The 14,690-nt window shown below is 39.4% G+C and overlaps 1 protein-coding gene and 1 long non-coding RNA gene across 6 annotated transcripts in view; one reads left to right on the top strand and one right to left on the bottom strand.

Annotated features, from left to right (window-relative positions):
• LOC111253572 (phospholipid-transporting ATPase ABCA3-like) overlaps positions 1 to 14,690 on the top strand; it is a 35,547-nt gene that overhangs the window by 5,414 nt on the left and 15,443 nt on the right. For 4 of the 5 annotated variants that reach the window (XM_022813184.2, XM_022813183.2, XM_022813181.2 and 1 more), the window contains exons 5-16: positions 1,020 to 1,244; positions 2,231 to 2,462; positions 3,488 to 3,682; positions 4,357 to 4,605; positions 4,963 to 5,453; positions 7,489 to 7,699; positions 9,083 to 9,294; positions 9,493 to 9,616; positions 11,577 to 11,661; positions 11,894 to 12,011; positions 13,373 to 13,538; positions 13,857 to 14,102. In XM_022813184.2, coding sequence (XP_022668919.1) covers positions 1,020 to 1,244; positions 2,231 to 2,462; positions 3,488 to 3,682; positions 4,357 to 4,605; positions 4,963 to 5,453; positions 7,489 to 7,699; positions 9,083 to 9,294; positions 9,493 to 9,616; positions 11,577 to 11,661; positions 11,894 to 12,011; positions 13,373 to 13,538; positions 13,857 to 14,102 — 2,554 coding nt within the window. The remainder of the gene's footprint in view (positions 1 to 1,019; positions 1,245 to 2,230; positions 2,463 to 3,487; positions 3,683 to 4,356; positions 4,606 to 4,962; positions 5,454 to 7,488; positions 7,700 to 9,082; positions 9,295 to 9,492; positions 9,617 to 11,576; positions 11,662 to 11,893; positions 12,012 to 13,372; positions 13,539 to 13,856; positions 14,103 to 14,690) is intronic. The other variant, XM_022813186.2, reaches the window with a different exon arrangement.
• LOC111253574 (uncharacterized) lies at positions 1,163 to 10,825 on the bottom strand. Its single transcript, XR_002674724.2, has 3 exons — positions 9,989 to 10,825; positions 2,097 to 7,683; positions 1,163 to 1,445 (listed from the first exon to the last, which is right to left on the bottom strand). It is a non-coding gene; the product is annotated as an uncharacterized LOC111253574 (long non-coding RNA).

The raw sequence follows: 14,690 nt of genomic DNA, 5'->3' as shown, positions 1-14,690 counted from the left end.
TAGTATACTAATTGTAGTGCCCATTAAATCCCTCTACACCTGGTTGTCAATCGTTATTTGTTTTAATACTACTTCGGCTAGCTGAAGCTCAGGACTGTTGATAGTTGAATCTGCAGCAGACACATAAGTGGGTCGAAAAAGCGAATCGTTGGACAACGACCAACGCTTGTTTTGATGTTTCGCGACCCCTATGCGCTTGTGGCTGGTAGCAATTAGAGCTTGGACAATTTACATATAGGGTTCCACTCGTTATATCAATATGTTTTAAGTATCTGTATTATTATATACATTATAAAATTAGAAAGACTTTTAGTATTTAGCTTATTATTACTCTATTTATATTTAATTCACTTGAAATCGTGATATCGCAGAAACCCGTTTCTCCGATATATGGGCGCCTCCTCTACACGTAGTCTCTTCTTTGCGTGCGCATCCTCATTTTCACAGTTAGTTGTACTTTTTATACAGTCGCTTATCGTCGTCAGTGATACCTGCCCAGGGAAAGGATAGTCTATTTTTACACGAACTTCCGCGTTCAAAAATAAAACCATGCCTGGGAAATTTATCGAGCACGTGTTTTTGCCATTAAGTTTTACTATTCATCAAAATAGCAATTTTTGTTTATTAAACACTTTCTTTCAGCTCAACGAGCCGGCTAAGGAATCGTCGACTAATGGAAACTAGCTATTCGTACCAATAGAACTGAATTACCCACAGATAATTTGTATGTGGGTAATTAGTTAAAAAAAATGTTAAAGAAACATGAGGTACTTCGCATCTTCCAGGAATAGTAATTACCAACCTAGAAATCATGCAGCCTCCTTGATCTGTGTTCAACAATATATAAAGAAATAATAAGTCGATTGATGGCCGAGCATTTTGTAGAGGCGTGAAGCGTATGCAATTAATGCAGGCCCTTATTACAATTATTTTTAGCCATATGATATAATTAGTTTGTGAAGTTTATTTTGTGCAGTTATCTATACCTATGCTAATATTTAATGAATCAACACTTTTAGGAACATGCAAAATTTTACAAGCTAAAAATCAATGCGCGACTGGATCCTATACGGCCCTTTCCGACTGACCGCTACTATTTTCGGAAAGCAGGCATGAAGAAGGATCAATCTGCGGAGGACGCAACGTTTATTCGGATGAGCGACATGATCATTTTGTTTAGCTTCATTACATTCATATGCTCCTTTTCAAAAGGTATTGTCGCGGAAAAGGAGACTCGCCTTCGAGTAAGTTAGCTGTTCTTCCTATGCCGTTAACCGTGTGCATGCTAATGACCTGTGAACTTAACGTATCATTATTATAGGGCGAGCTTACTTGATTCAGGCTGGCTAACACAGCATCAAGGCCGGTTTGTGTGGTAAGTCATATGTTCGAATCTGGATATCCGCATCAAGTTCTTTTCGGGGAGCTTCATCACGAGAATGCACCTAGATACACAGCGAAGACGACGGTGATGGTTCGAGACATCAGATCAGTAAAGACTTAGGTTGGAAGCGGACAATAAATCCTATAAAAGGAGTGATGCTGAGAATAAGATTAACTGATCCAAAGGGACACAATCGAGGTTTCGTGGCTACGAGGCCAAACTGCTACCTCATGGCTTCCGTGATAGTACAACAGGCTCCAGAATCGCAAATTATAAGACGCTCTAAGCCGACCACTAAAACTTATTAGGTGGTTCAGTATGAGACGTGATAAACATATATTTTTTAAGATGATGCTCTGTGAATAAACCCTGTATTCAAAAAAGGTTCTACTACTAGAAACACGCTGTGTCGTATGTTTAAAAAATTCCGGGAAGGAGAGTTTGAGGTGGAAAAAGAGAGAGTGGAAAAAGAGGTTTCCTGCAAAGGTTAAGGACTCTTCGTGAACAGTTGAGGGTTGGAGTGGCTGCTTCTCCTTGCTCTCGCTTTACAATAGTGCTGAATTCTTGCACTGAATTATGACTTAATGTTGAAAAATTTGATTTTGGATGTCAAAATTTATTACGGATTTACGTCAAATAAATTGTTACAATTTACAACATAATAATCCACTTATCGTGGATGTAGAAAGTCGAAAATGACAATAGCGCTTACCTTGATTGAAGATGACAGAATACGTTTCTTCAAAACAGATGGGAATTCGTTAGAATTCCCATCGTCGTAAGTCGTAATGCTGAGATAGACTCGTTTATTTCTAATGCTTTTCTCGCTTCTTTTTATTATTGTAGGAAATCATGCGAATGATGGGCCTGCCAGACATTGTGTACTGGATTAACTGCATGCTTGTAGGCACCATACGAGGCGGGTTGATTGCGGTGATACTCATGATCTGTTTATGTGACTTCGGTGTCGCGCAAGTATTCGTGTACTCAGACGCGTCGGTGATTGTCCTGTTCTTCATTGTCTTCACCATGGCAATAGTTAATTTTAGTCTGCTGTTCACCGTTCCATTCTCTTCGCGTACGTTGAATGTCAAATGGGTCCAGACGGGCTAAAGAAGCTATAGCATCATTTTTCTTTTATTATTATATTTCATTATTATATAATATCATTCTTTTCGTTTATGGACATTGACAGAGATGCATGAATACTTTGCGTATCAATGTTTCCTACTTTTTAAACTTAACGCTGAACTTTCAAGGATTTTCTATACGGCTGCATAAGAAATAATAAGGTGGTTTAGTTTTAATATTACATAATTGACATCTAGTAACACAATAAATGCTAACGCACATAGGTGACATGAGTAAATACATAAATTTGCTTAACTTAACGAAGAATAATCTGCAAAAATAGTCCCTATATGATTTTAAATCGTAAAATATGGCGGACTGGCTTTTACGTGGAGGATAAAAACACAGTTGAATCAAAGAATGGGGAAAAATGGCTAATACAACATACAAAACAATGGCTTTGGATCATATGTTGAGGCATTTCCCAAATTGATTGACGATAACGGCATTTTCACATGTTCCCTGTTTTCTTTAATGTAAGCAAAAGCGAAACGTACGGAGTGTCATTTAGCTACTGAGAAATCGAATTCAACACATGTAAGTGCCGGCCCGAACATAGTAATAACCACATCGTGAAAATATTATAGCGTATGTTGAAAAGCCACATGATACACTAAGCAATAGCTGATACATTGACGATCACGACTACAATATCACCCGAAGTTTAGGGTTAACTGGTTTATTTGATAAGTCGAAATAGTATAATAAAGCGAAGATCGGTTAGACAACTTAAGTTAGGATTTGATTACTATCATAATAGAACAGTGCCCTAGCAAAGCGTTCTGGAACAGACACAAGTGCGGAAGTAAGTTCCAACAATTTTAGCTTAAGCGGAGCAAAGGTCCCGATTTAGTTCGCGTAGGAGTTGAAAAAGCCAATGTTTAAACTGTAAGCCCCCCTTGTGCCTGTTGTTGTCGTCGTAAAATTAGTAGCCATTCTAATATTCAGCAATTTTTCTTCCTTTGGTTCTAGCGAAGATTATGGTATTTGTGGTATTTATCGTGCAAGTGGGCACTGTAGCTATGATAGTCACGTATGTCGATGATCCTGCAGGAGGTCTTACGGGTTACATGTCATTGACTGTTCCGTTCAAGTTGGCCACCTCCCTCGTGCCTCAAATCGGTATTCATTGGCTTATGAAGCTTGCCTCGTTTTCCGAGCAAAAGGGTATGTATTTTTTTTGGTAATCGTCATCTCGCGCTGCAATTTTAATATGTGCGGTGACACTAAAAAACTACTAGATTATAATGATCGTTGTCTATTGTTGTTCCTTCTGAATGATCTATTACTGAAGGCTAAGTGCTATACGCTGTCTGAAAGTGCTTTTTGCTCTAGGTACATGGCCATGAAAGGAAGCTCTAAATAGGAAAACCAGCAGTAAACAAGATACAAGTTGACATTCTTGTGTGAAGAGTCAGAAACCCCTTATATGGTAGGAAGCTAACAAGAGACCACGAACTATGACTGATGTAAAGAACACGATTATTACTACAAAAGTTGGTACATAAGCTATAATATAACGATCAAATTCACGCATTCAGCCACGATGTCGTTTGTCTATTTCTCGCAAAGAACAAATGTCATTGCGTTTCACAAGCACACCCGTCCACCCTTAAAGTCGTTTCCAACAGAAATAAGATAGAGCTTAGCATCGATCAAAGGCTTTCAATTTCGCTGTAAAGTGGCTGTGCTTGAAACAAAGCTTGGGTCTGTCTCAGCGTTCGCTCGCAAACTGAGATGTTATCCACGGGGTGTCATTCAGATTCTAAATTTTGGCGGGTAGGTGAGAAAAAGCAATTATGAATTTCTATATTACAGTATGCGTTACGCTAAATTTGCAGGTGAAGGTCTACAATGGCACAATATAAATCAAGCTGTCATCCCAGGTGATAATATCGCGCCAATCGAGATTATATACGCAATGTTATTATCGTGGCTACTCTATCTTTTGCTCGCGATGTATCTGGATGCCATTAATCCTTGGCAATATGGAAACGCAAACCACCCGCTCTTTTTTCTGCTCCCTTCCTATTGGTGTCCCACCGTGGCGGATTTTTCACATAAAGCTTCTGTGCGAAATTCCAACAAAGGTTAGCAGACCGTAATTTATGACAATTATACGACGATCAGAGATTCTTTTCAACGCGTTTCAGTTTGAATTAGCTATTAATACAAGCTCGGCTTCATCAATGTATTTGGAATGGTTTGCGCTGCGTCATGCAGGCGTTACGCCCTTAGCAGACGATAAAAGGCTTCGGTTTGGTACGGAACAAGATTCAGTAATCTGACTAGGGGTTTCGATCGGTTCTTGGATGAGATAATTATATTTAAAGGGTGTCTATACCTGAGATTATATTCTGAGAGAGGAATATCTTATAATCACATATAATGTAGACTAACACAACCTATCAGTGTATTGAACTCGTCACAATTTACTTGGTTTTCAGAAATGATAGAAAACATATCAAAGAAATTGCGGGTTGTTGTTCGTCTGGTTCAAATCTCGCATAGATTTGGGCCAATTCGAGCTCTTAGCAATTTGTCAGTCGATCTCTACTGTAATCAAATCACCATGTTACTTGGTCACAACGGAGCCGGCAAAACGACGCTGATGAGCATCCTGACGGGACTTATACAGCCAGACCATGGGGAAGTCTTCATAAACGGTTACAGCGTAAGAAAGCATACGCGGAAGGCTAGAGAGAGCCTTGGATTCTGCCCTCAACACAATGTGCTCTTTGATAAGCTCACAGTTATGGAACATTTGGTGTTCTTTGGTAAGCTCAAAGATGCCGAAGAGAATTACCTGAGGCAGGAAATAAAGCATCTACTATCGGAACTTGACTTAACGCAGAAGTCGAATTCGTTTTCTAAGGACCTTTCTGGCGGCATGAAAAGAAAATTATGCCTCGCCAACGCCATGGTCGGAGGCAGTGAGGTAAACACCCGATTTCTTTGTGCGAGATCGAAGTATTTTTAAATTAGTTGCATGATCCAGCTACGACAAATATAAGATATTAGGCAGCTGCTAGAGAGAGGCGGCAATTCTAGCTGTCTGGGGGCATTAAGAGACAAGAGGCCAGTGGCCTGCATGATATCAGATGCATGGGTCTTTGTAGTGCATGTAGCGCTAGTAAATCTTAAGATTTACATGACTAACCAGATTTGTGATGGTATTGCGGTGTTTGCTTAATAAACTGAGACATTTGAAGCGATCTAGGTTCAAAGCCGGGCGTAAAAGTACCTCTTTTCGGAGGAATGAAGGCAGCTTTGAAGCGATGCCAGCAGTACCGAGTACTTTGATAGCGAATTGCCGTGATGGTGTATTTCTCTATTCATTTTAAGAACACATGAAGTAGTTTAGGTTTGAAATCTTGATAATTAAGCATCTGACACAAGGCGTGAAGGAAGTGTTTAATTGTGTTCGCTACATCACGAGGCTTCTTGATGAAACGCTGAATCTAACTTCTTTATTTTTGTGCCCATTTTTAACCTGGAGATATGCTTCTGTTTCCAGTAGGATTGTCATTTCACTTCTACAACGTATAGCGGCGTTCTACACACCAGGCAATTATTTGAATAAAGTAGAGTGAATTCACGGACTCGGTACTAAGCAATATATAGCCGAGTTCTATGGGGTTAAAATCAGAGATTTTCGGGTATTGAAAAAGTAAAATAAACAGTAGGTTATTTCCAGCTAAATCAAGGCGGATGTTGATTATAAGAAGAACTTGCCTGCTTCTCTGTTATAGCGTTCGCTATCATTGTCTTAATAGTTATTCGAAAAATGTAACAAACGAAGACCTCTTCAGGAAGTCACTTGACCCTTTCCTGGGGTTCGATCGTATAGAACACGTCGTCCATAGAAAATAGCACCGTGAAAGCGGTGCTGCCCAGAAGTGCCCTAGCCAGCGGAATCTGCAGGTACATCTGAATTCTGATCCGCTAGGTCGGGACCTAAGTCGTACTTCTGAGCCAGTTCAGATTTCCCTTAGCGAATCCAGACGACCGTCCAGTCAGGTGTATAAGAATCTTCATATGAGGATCGATTATACGAAAGCCTTGATTGCCTTCTATCATTTGTGGATGATCCTTCGAAAAGTATTCGTTGTAGGTAGCAACCTAGTCGATGCTGTCGCATTCTCCTCACACAGAGCAGCAGATTGATTTGTCTAACAGAAACTATGGAATCACGATCAGTCCAGTTCAGCCTAGACTCGTTGTAGAATCCAATAAATTCAAAGTTGTAGTTATTTGTTTCTGTTAAGGTTGCAGACCTACATTCTTATGCGCCTTGCACTCGTTGTTCCAAAAGCCTGTTGCCAATGCTGCGCCGTCTCCGGTTTTGAGAAGCAGTTTGCTTTGTATCTATCAACTCGCTCTGACTGTTGTTTTCGTTTATTTTTCTTGTTAAATAAGTTGTTCGTTAAACATTTGTAATTAAAAATAAAAATTGTTGCTAATGTATATTCGAGATTTGTTACTGTTCAACTGGGCGCGCTAAACCACCAGTGTAGCGGCCTTATGAAAAGCTCCGTCCTTTTATAATAAAAATATAATTAAAAAATAGTTTTATAAACTTTGAGTTACCTTTATTCAGTTGTGCTGATTATTGAGAAGAATGTAATACGGAAAGTATCGATGTGAATGCGTATGCGCTATGTGGAGGGGTACTATGTAGCTTGAATCTTTGTTGACTTTAAAAAAAAATCCATTAAAAAAAGTATCCTGAGTCATGAACTCCAGCAACAGTTCAATAAGACATATTTCCGAGTCGTCAGTATCTTCATATGGTCTCTTGTAGATGCCAATTATATCACAGTTTCGCTATCAAGCGCTGGGTAATCTTGAAAATCTATCCATAACCCGTATTTCGTGTAGTAACAAACCTGTTGCTGACCGCTCACTTATGTCAATGCATTTATTTTTGTAAATTTGGCGGAATGCCGTTGGTCGGGTTTTCCTTCGCACAGATAGTGATCCTCGACGAGCCTACGGCTGGAATGGATCCCGAAGCTCGACGCGCTGTATGGGGACTTTTGCAGGATGAACGACGCTATAGGACGATCCTGATGACAACTCATTACATGGAAGAGGCGGACGTTCTGGGCGATCGAATTGTGTTTGTGGCGAAAGGACGCCTTCTGGCTGCCGGATCTCCGATGTTCCTGAAGAAGAAGTTCGGTTCGTTTCAACATGTTTACGACCATGTCCTATAGGCCAGCATTAAATCAACAACCACTATAGATTTTGATTTTCCGAAATAATTTTAGGTCTAAGAACGGCATACTGGTATAGCAAGTAAGTCCACTGAAGTACCGTAAACAGATGTAGACAATAGTTTTCGCCATTCTATGGTCAAGGAATGCCTGGCAGCCGAAACTCCTCGATTTGGATGACTGTTTTTTCGTGGATAACCAAATCAGTATATTCTCCATTTTCAATTTTGAAACATTGAAGCTCTTATGAAGGCCTTACATTAATACCGTATATAAAAAGATTGACCAGATATATAATGTTATTTATAGTTGTGTCAAAAGGGGAAACCATGCCATATGAATTGCAGACTAAAAAACATTCAAAAAACATTAAAAGTGCTGATTCGTGTTAGCAGACGATATAGGGCTCTGTGAAACGTTTTAATATACGGAAAAATCTACACCGTAGTTTAGCTAGTGCTTACCTATCAAATCAGTCATTGCAGGAGATCGTGCTTTTGTCCAAAAATGTGCATATACATACGAATTATACAACAACGATGGAGGCGGTACTTGGTACTTTGCTTCCTGGCAAACCAGTGCTTAAGCATTTCGAAACCATTGCCTAATCATTACCTCATTAATGAAACGATGGAAACAGTAGATGGAGCCAAATTTTATTCGAGGCCAAAGCGATCTGTATCTAACTCGATTGTAGGATTACGTGAAATAATTACATTCGTAATCTTGTAAAACCGTCTGAACGTTCCGACATACGCGAGCAATCTACGTACAAGTTTGTAGTATAACACCACCAATACTGTGGTGTTGTATATATATATATATATATACTGGCACACTTATCTGAATGTTCATCTTCTCAACCTGCATAGGATCGATTATAGCGAGTTTAAGCCTAATTTTATGCGCGTACAATTCTCCGCCCTAAAGGCCGATCTTGTTGTGGCTTGCTAGCGTATCGCATGTGCAGACGTCATGTTTGTTATGTGTCGAAAGCCGTCTGCTGATCATCGATCTAATTCAGTTCATCCATTTTAAAAATAGCTCCAAGATCCAAACTTGACGCGACCGAATTGTTTACTTGCGATAGTCCTTATTCTTATATTACTGGAGATATCAGCCGAATACGAAAAACTAGCAATGTATATATATATGGAAAATGAAAGGACTGTCAATACCAGCCTTTCTGTTGAGAAAATTAAAATCAGTACTAAAATCTATCATTATCATCATAGTCCTTTAGTGATATGCTCTCAGCAATATAAAAACAGTTTAAATTTTGTATTTATGTAAAAATGGCCCTGGAAAAATAATTCTTTTGTAACGTATATATTTCTTATTACAATAGAAACCGGCTATAACCTTCGGCTAAGCAAGAAAAGCTTGGACGTTAACACGGCCCGCGTCGTTGCCGTAATAAAAAGATGTCTGCCTGGCAACGATATCGTTAATCTAGATTCGGACATTGGTTACGAGTTTGTCGTCAATATTGGCTTCCCTTCACCACAACAGCTCGTCGAACTGTTCAGATATCTTGAGGACAACTTGAGTACTCTCGGAGTATGGACAGCGTATCCTTTGCGGACGATATTCGTTTTTACTACATTATCTACCAAAATTAAGATTTCTATGCAAACACCATGTTTTTCCTAATAATAGGTTAACTGTTATTAAGTGGAAAACGGCTGTTTTTTTTTTTATTTTGGTGTATTCTTGAGTCTAGTTGGAAGTTTCTCCATGTTGCGTTTACATTTTCAGATCCACAGTATTGGCATATCAATAACGACAATGGAAGATGTATTTCACAAGGTGGGCGAATACGGTGAAGCCAAATCTAAGGACGGTATCTTCTCACGAGATAGTGAAAAATTCGATTTTACATGTGAGAATAATATTACTGCTTATTGGGAGTATTTTTGTGAAGTATTATTAATTACTATTAAGCATGTTTAATTGTATTGGATACCATCTCACAAATAGCACAGAATATACTTAATGATTATGAAGTTCAAGATATCGACGGAATTGTCCGACGCGTAATATTATTCAATAAACCGACGCCAGTACCAAGTGTCCTATGCCGTTGTAATCAAAGTGAGCTGACTCTTGCATCGGGTGCACATTAGTTAATAGTTAGCCTTTTTTTCTCTTAGTCTCCATCAGTCTCGAGTGGCTCTAGTAGCTCTTCTCGTTTGATATTTAAGCGGTACGGGCTCGTAAATGGTTATAGATCGCTTGTAGCAAATAGACTTACCTTGAAAGGTCCACATTGTTGTTGATCATTACATTATTTTTACATGATTGCCATCGTCATTCTGTTGAGCGGAATCATCTGTCGAAAGCACGTCTTTGAAATGTATCGTCCGGAGATGCTGATGTTATAGGATGTTCGGATATTCCCAGGACCCAATTAGCCGCATCTTCTGTGCATTTCAAACATCTTTCCGGTAATTGTTAGCACCCTTGTCACTGTTTCCTTTTATTTTGCTGGATGATAGAAACACGCCATGACATCCTAAATATTTCGAACCTGTTACATGCTCATATCGCCTAGGAATGCAGTTAATACTTAAGTCCTTTCTCCTCATGTATTTTGCTGTTCCGAGAGGCAATTATACATTTCATAGATCGTGCTTCCTAGACATTTATCAAACTTCTGTTCTACTAGTTTTTGAATCTGTAGCCTTTTTCCTCCGTTGAGAAGGTCACTTTGCCACTTTGCCGTTTTGGAAGTCCAAGGCCCACATGTGTTGTGATATTGAAAATGTTCTCGATGTCCTGGTAAGTGTGAATGATCGAAACCAGGTCGTCTGCTAGTAATAATCATTAGATCTTTTCATGTTCAGAGATTACGAAGCTGGGCGCTAAATGCCGTCCTTTCTTACCTTTCTGATTCCTCTATATACAGCGCAACAGCTAATCTTATGTCAGTCACTTTGTGGAGTGCTAGTACTGAGTCGTTCGCGTTCAACCTGCATGCAAAGGCTTGTTATATTCGCCCTAACGTACGTATAGATAGCATCAAGGCCCATTTGGTTCTGTTTCTCGACTCCTGCGAACAGTATCATCAACATCACTATAAATTTATGGCACTTTTTCCTCTGTTTTGTGTAAGTCCGTTTTACATAGATCTACACGATAGCTATCACCAGTATTACTTGTGATAGCTGTAGTCTGCACACTGTCAAAAAAAGAAGAAGCAATTTTTTAAACGCGTGTTGAGTCAGAGAGCTCTTTTTAGCAGAGCATTGGCAGTAAAGTATATAACCTGTCTCTCGAGCCCCCGTGTGGTGCAGTGGCAACGTATTTGCGTACCAAATTTAAGAATACGTGGGGTAATCTAGGCTCGAAATCTGGGTAGGTGCATTTCGTTTTCTACAAGGGAGGACCTAGCCACCTAAAACGACGGTTGACAACAGTATGGAACGTAAGGCTTCTCGCTAATCAACCGACCCGCCATTTGCATTGTATTGCAATTTTCAAAAAAAAGAATTGGAACGGCGCCCCAACATTGGAGTGAATGACGGTATACAAAAATAAAATGGTAAATTTGACAGTACACAGGGATGCCTTTGAAGACATGAACTCCGGTTATACCTAGCTTGACGTCCTGCAAAACAGCTTTTCGTGCAAGATCGGTTTCAATTTTGCCGTGAAACATATTTAGTAACATTTATAAACTGCTTTTTACCTTAAGTCTCATCCGTAAACAGTTCATTAAAATTTACAGCAAAACGTGAGCTGACACTGATTTGTTTTTTATGACGAGCAACCTTGTTACTTATTGTGTAATAATTGCGCAACAATTAACTCTAAATTTGCCATTTTCGTTATGGTTCTAGTTACAGAGGAATTCAAACGCCCATTTTTCATTCCCGAAGGTCATCACCTGAGTAGACTTCGATTAAAAGCACTCCTAAAGAAAAGGTAAAGAAGACAGATTATTCAAACTTAGATGAAAATTTAATGTAAGTTGTAGGTATGGCGATACAAGCCATGATTTTTATAAACAGACATCTCAGAATCACATACGGGTGATCGAGCACGCTCAGCTGGGTATTCAAGCAAGCAGCACCCTACGGTTGTATGTCTAGTGCCCTACCCACTTGACTATAAACGTTGTGTATTTGGGTTTATTTATGCTTTTCATTTGAAATAGGTGGCTTGTCGGTCGTCGAGAATGGAGAACCCTATTCTACCTTGGAATTGTGCCAGCTCTCGCCACTATGTTTTATTGTAGTTCAACTGGGACAAATCTTACAGATAATCTGCAAAAAGTGCGTAAACGTTGCTTTCTTTATTCCTAGTAAGCTGGCGGGGCATTGATGATAAAACATTGGTAGGCCGAATCGCCGAAATTTGGATTTGCCCACCTCTAGTTGTCAATCAAAAAACCTCAGCACAATCAGCGATTAACAGTGCTATTACAGCTATTGTGAGCACGTTTTTAACTACAAGCTAATAGCCTTTTTTCGTATTGATAAATTTGGCCCTGTGGGCGGCGCAAATTGTACGATATTGGAATAAAAGTACATTCTGGCATATTTGGCAGACAAAACTCATTTCGGGCACGCATTACTTGGCCCCCTTGAGCCCCGAGTTGTTTGCATTCACGGGTCCAACTGCAGGTACAAGGTTCGTTCGTTATCGCGAGTCGATGCCAAACGTCTAGTTTTTTCATGTTTATTAGCTCGATTGTTGTTCGAGACGCGATGGCAATTGCTCTCGGTCTCGTATGAGGGAATGCGGCAGCTCGCTTGCTTGGACTCTGTCTTGCAACAGACCTGAATTTTTTGAACGATTCTTGCGTGACTTTCATTTGGCCATTGATAACTATTGCATCTGTTGTACCATAACAGCTTAGCGGCAAAGAATGCCCGGCTGCATAGTTGACGTTCCGAAGAAATCGTAGTGGATTCACCCTGTATTGGCTTGTACGCATTCGTTCACTGTTTAATATGGTATAAGGCTATGCGCGAACACGTCGAACGCGAAGTTCTAATTGCACCTATAAAATTAAGGAAAAGCTGGACAAAAATTTGACCTGGGCGCCGTTGTCGATCTGTCGTTTATTTATCCGTCGTAGTCGGATCTAACTATAAAAATATCAGCACAGTTAGGTCGATAGAGTCAGAAAGCTATCGGGTTCCTTTTGACAAATTTACACTATTTTACATCTATCCACCTGATACGTTTTCGAAAAATTAAATGTTTCCTTATTATTGGATATATACAACGACATGGAGTAGCTATTTTCAATCACATTTAAGGCGTAGTTACCCTTACTTACGAGTACTTGCCTGATTACGATGTATCTGGAGCATTTTTAATATACGAACATTTTGACGCAGGGGTCAAGCATTATAGAGCTCGCTTTGACTTTGGTTTGACCATAATGCTGAATTACTTTGATCGTTAGTTTCAACCGTACAGTCATCATAGTTAGTGTGCGCCTAATATAAACCTGTTGACAGCCTATGAATGGCACGTATGCCGGACGTAACTACGTAATTATTCACTGGGTATTTCGGAGGCCCGTATATACTTTGTCACTGTTGGCGATCTGTAAGGTCACTTAGTTTACCATGGCAATATAGAGTCCATTCGGTTCACTTACGATATTTGATCTGACTTTCAGCCGATTACGTACTCGTTGTCTCAAATTGCCCGCAATCCTATCGCTTTTGTGACCAAAAAACAGGACGGAGTCGTCAGAAACTTTGTTAAGGCCCTTAAGTCTGAGCAGGTAGAAATAAAGACGTTGAATCCAGGCCAAGATATTGGTAAATACCTGCTGGGTATAGGTGAGAATTTCCATTACTTTTGCGAACCGGTGATAGATAATAATTGAGTTTACAATTGATTAAAATACGTATACTGGATCGAGCACTACATCGCTCGATCATCTTATCTGTACATTTAGGTGGATGATGTTCGAAGACTTACATGTTTTCTAGGAGGTGCTTAACAACGACAATTTCATAAACGGCATATTTTATACTCATGAAGTAGATAATATTTTGAGTCCTGATAATATTTTGATGAGTGATGATAATATTTTGAGACATGATAGTCTGGATGCCGCTACTCCTTAATTAACACGTGTACAAAATATTTTTCAGCTAGTTCTGAACCCGCAAACTATAAGTCTCGCTGGGTTGCTGGCGGAGAATATGATGGACGGAATCGCGTTTTGTGGTACAACGGCGAACCGTATCACGTCGGCGGCGCTGCTTTAGCTACGTGGCAAGGCGCAATGCTTGCGGAGGCTACTCGAGATCCGACCGCAATTGTAAACGTCACGGGCCTGCCACCTGCGAGTGCGAGGGTCCAAAATTTATTACATTCTGTAGTGGTTCAATTTCAAAGTATGCATTCATTACGTCTTGCGATAGCATTTTTCAACATATGAAATATTTAGTACAAAGTATCTGTTGGCATCTGCTGAGACAATTTCAGTAATCTAGTGACATGGGTATAGACAATGAAGTTCCAGTCTATATAGTCCGTTTTGTAGCTACCTTGGCAGTAATTTATCAAATATAATTACTTAAATGTGATTATTAATTTGTTATGGTTATAATCATTACACGATATACGGCTGACTAAGTTACTGCTTTAGTTAAATTACTATATGGCTTCCCTTCTTATATGTAAATCGTAATTGTTTCTAATATCAGTCTGTATATATATATATATATATATATATATATATATATATATATATATTGCCTTAGTGTTTTCACCTTTAAACGTTACCTTTTTGTGGCTTTTATCTTGCCAGTTTCTGCGTAAAAATACACATGTCTATTTAGAGAAACAAAAGTAGAGAAAAATTGCGCAAAAACTTTGATACGAGATCAATTAAGCTTGTCCTTTTTCCATAAGGTTAATATCTTGACCGAATCGCTGTCGCAACGCCACCTGTGGCAGCGACAGCAGAACATAACAGTATA

Source organism: Varroa destructor, unplaced genomic scaffold (genome assembly GCF_002443255.2).
Source record: "Varroa destructor unplaced genomic scaffold, Vdes_3.0 BEIS01000006.1, whole genome shotgun sequence".
NCBI classification, from domain to species: Eukaryota; Metazoa; Arthropoda; class Arachnida; order Mesostigmata; family Varroidae; genus Varroa; species Varroa destructor.
The sequence above is the reverse complement of the archived record's forward strand: the minus strand, read 5'-3'. Positions and strand labels throughout refer to the sequence as shown.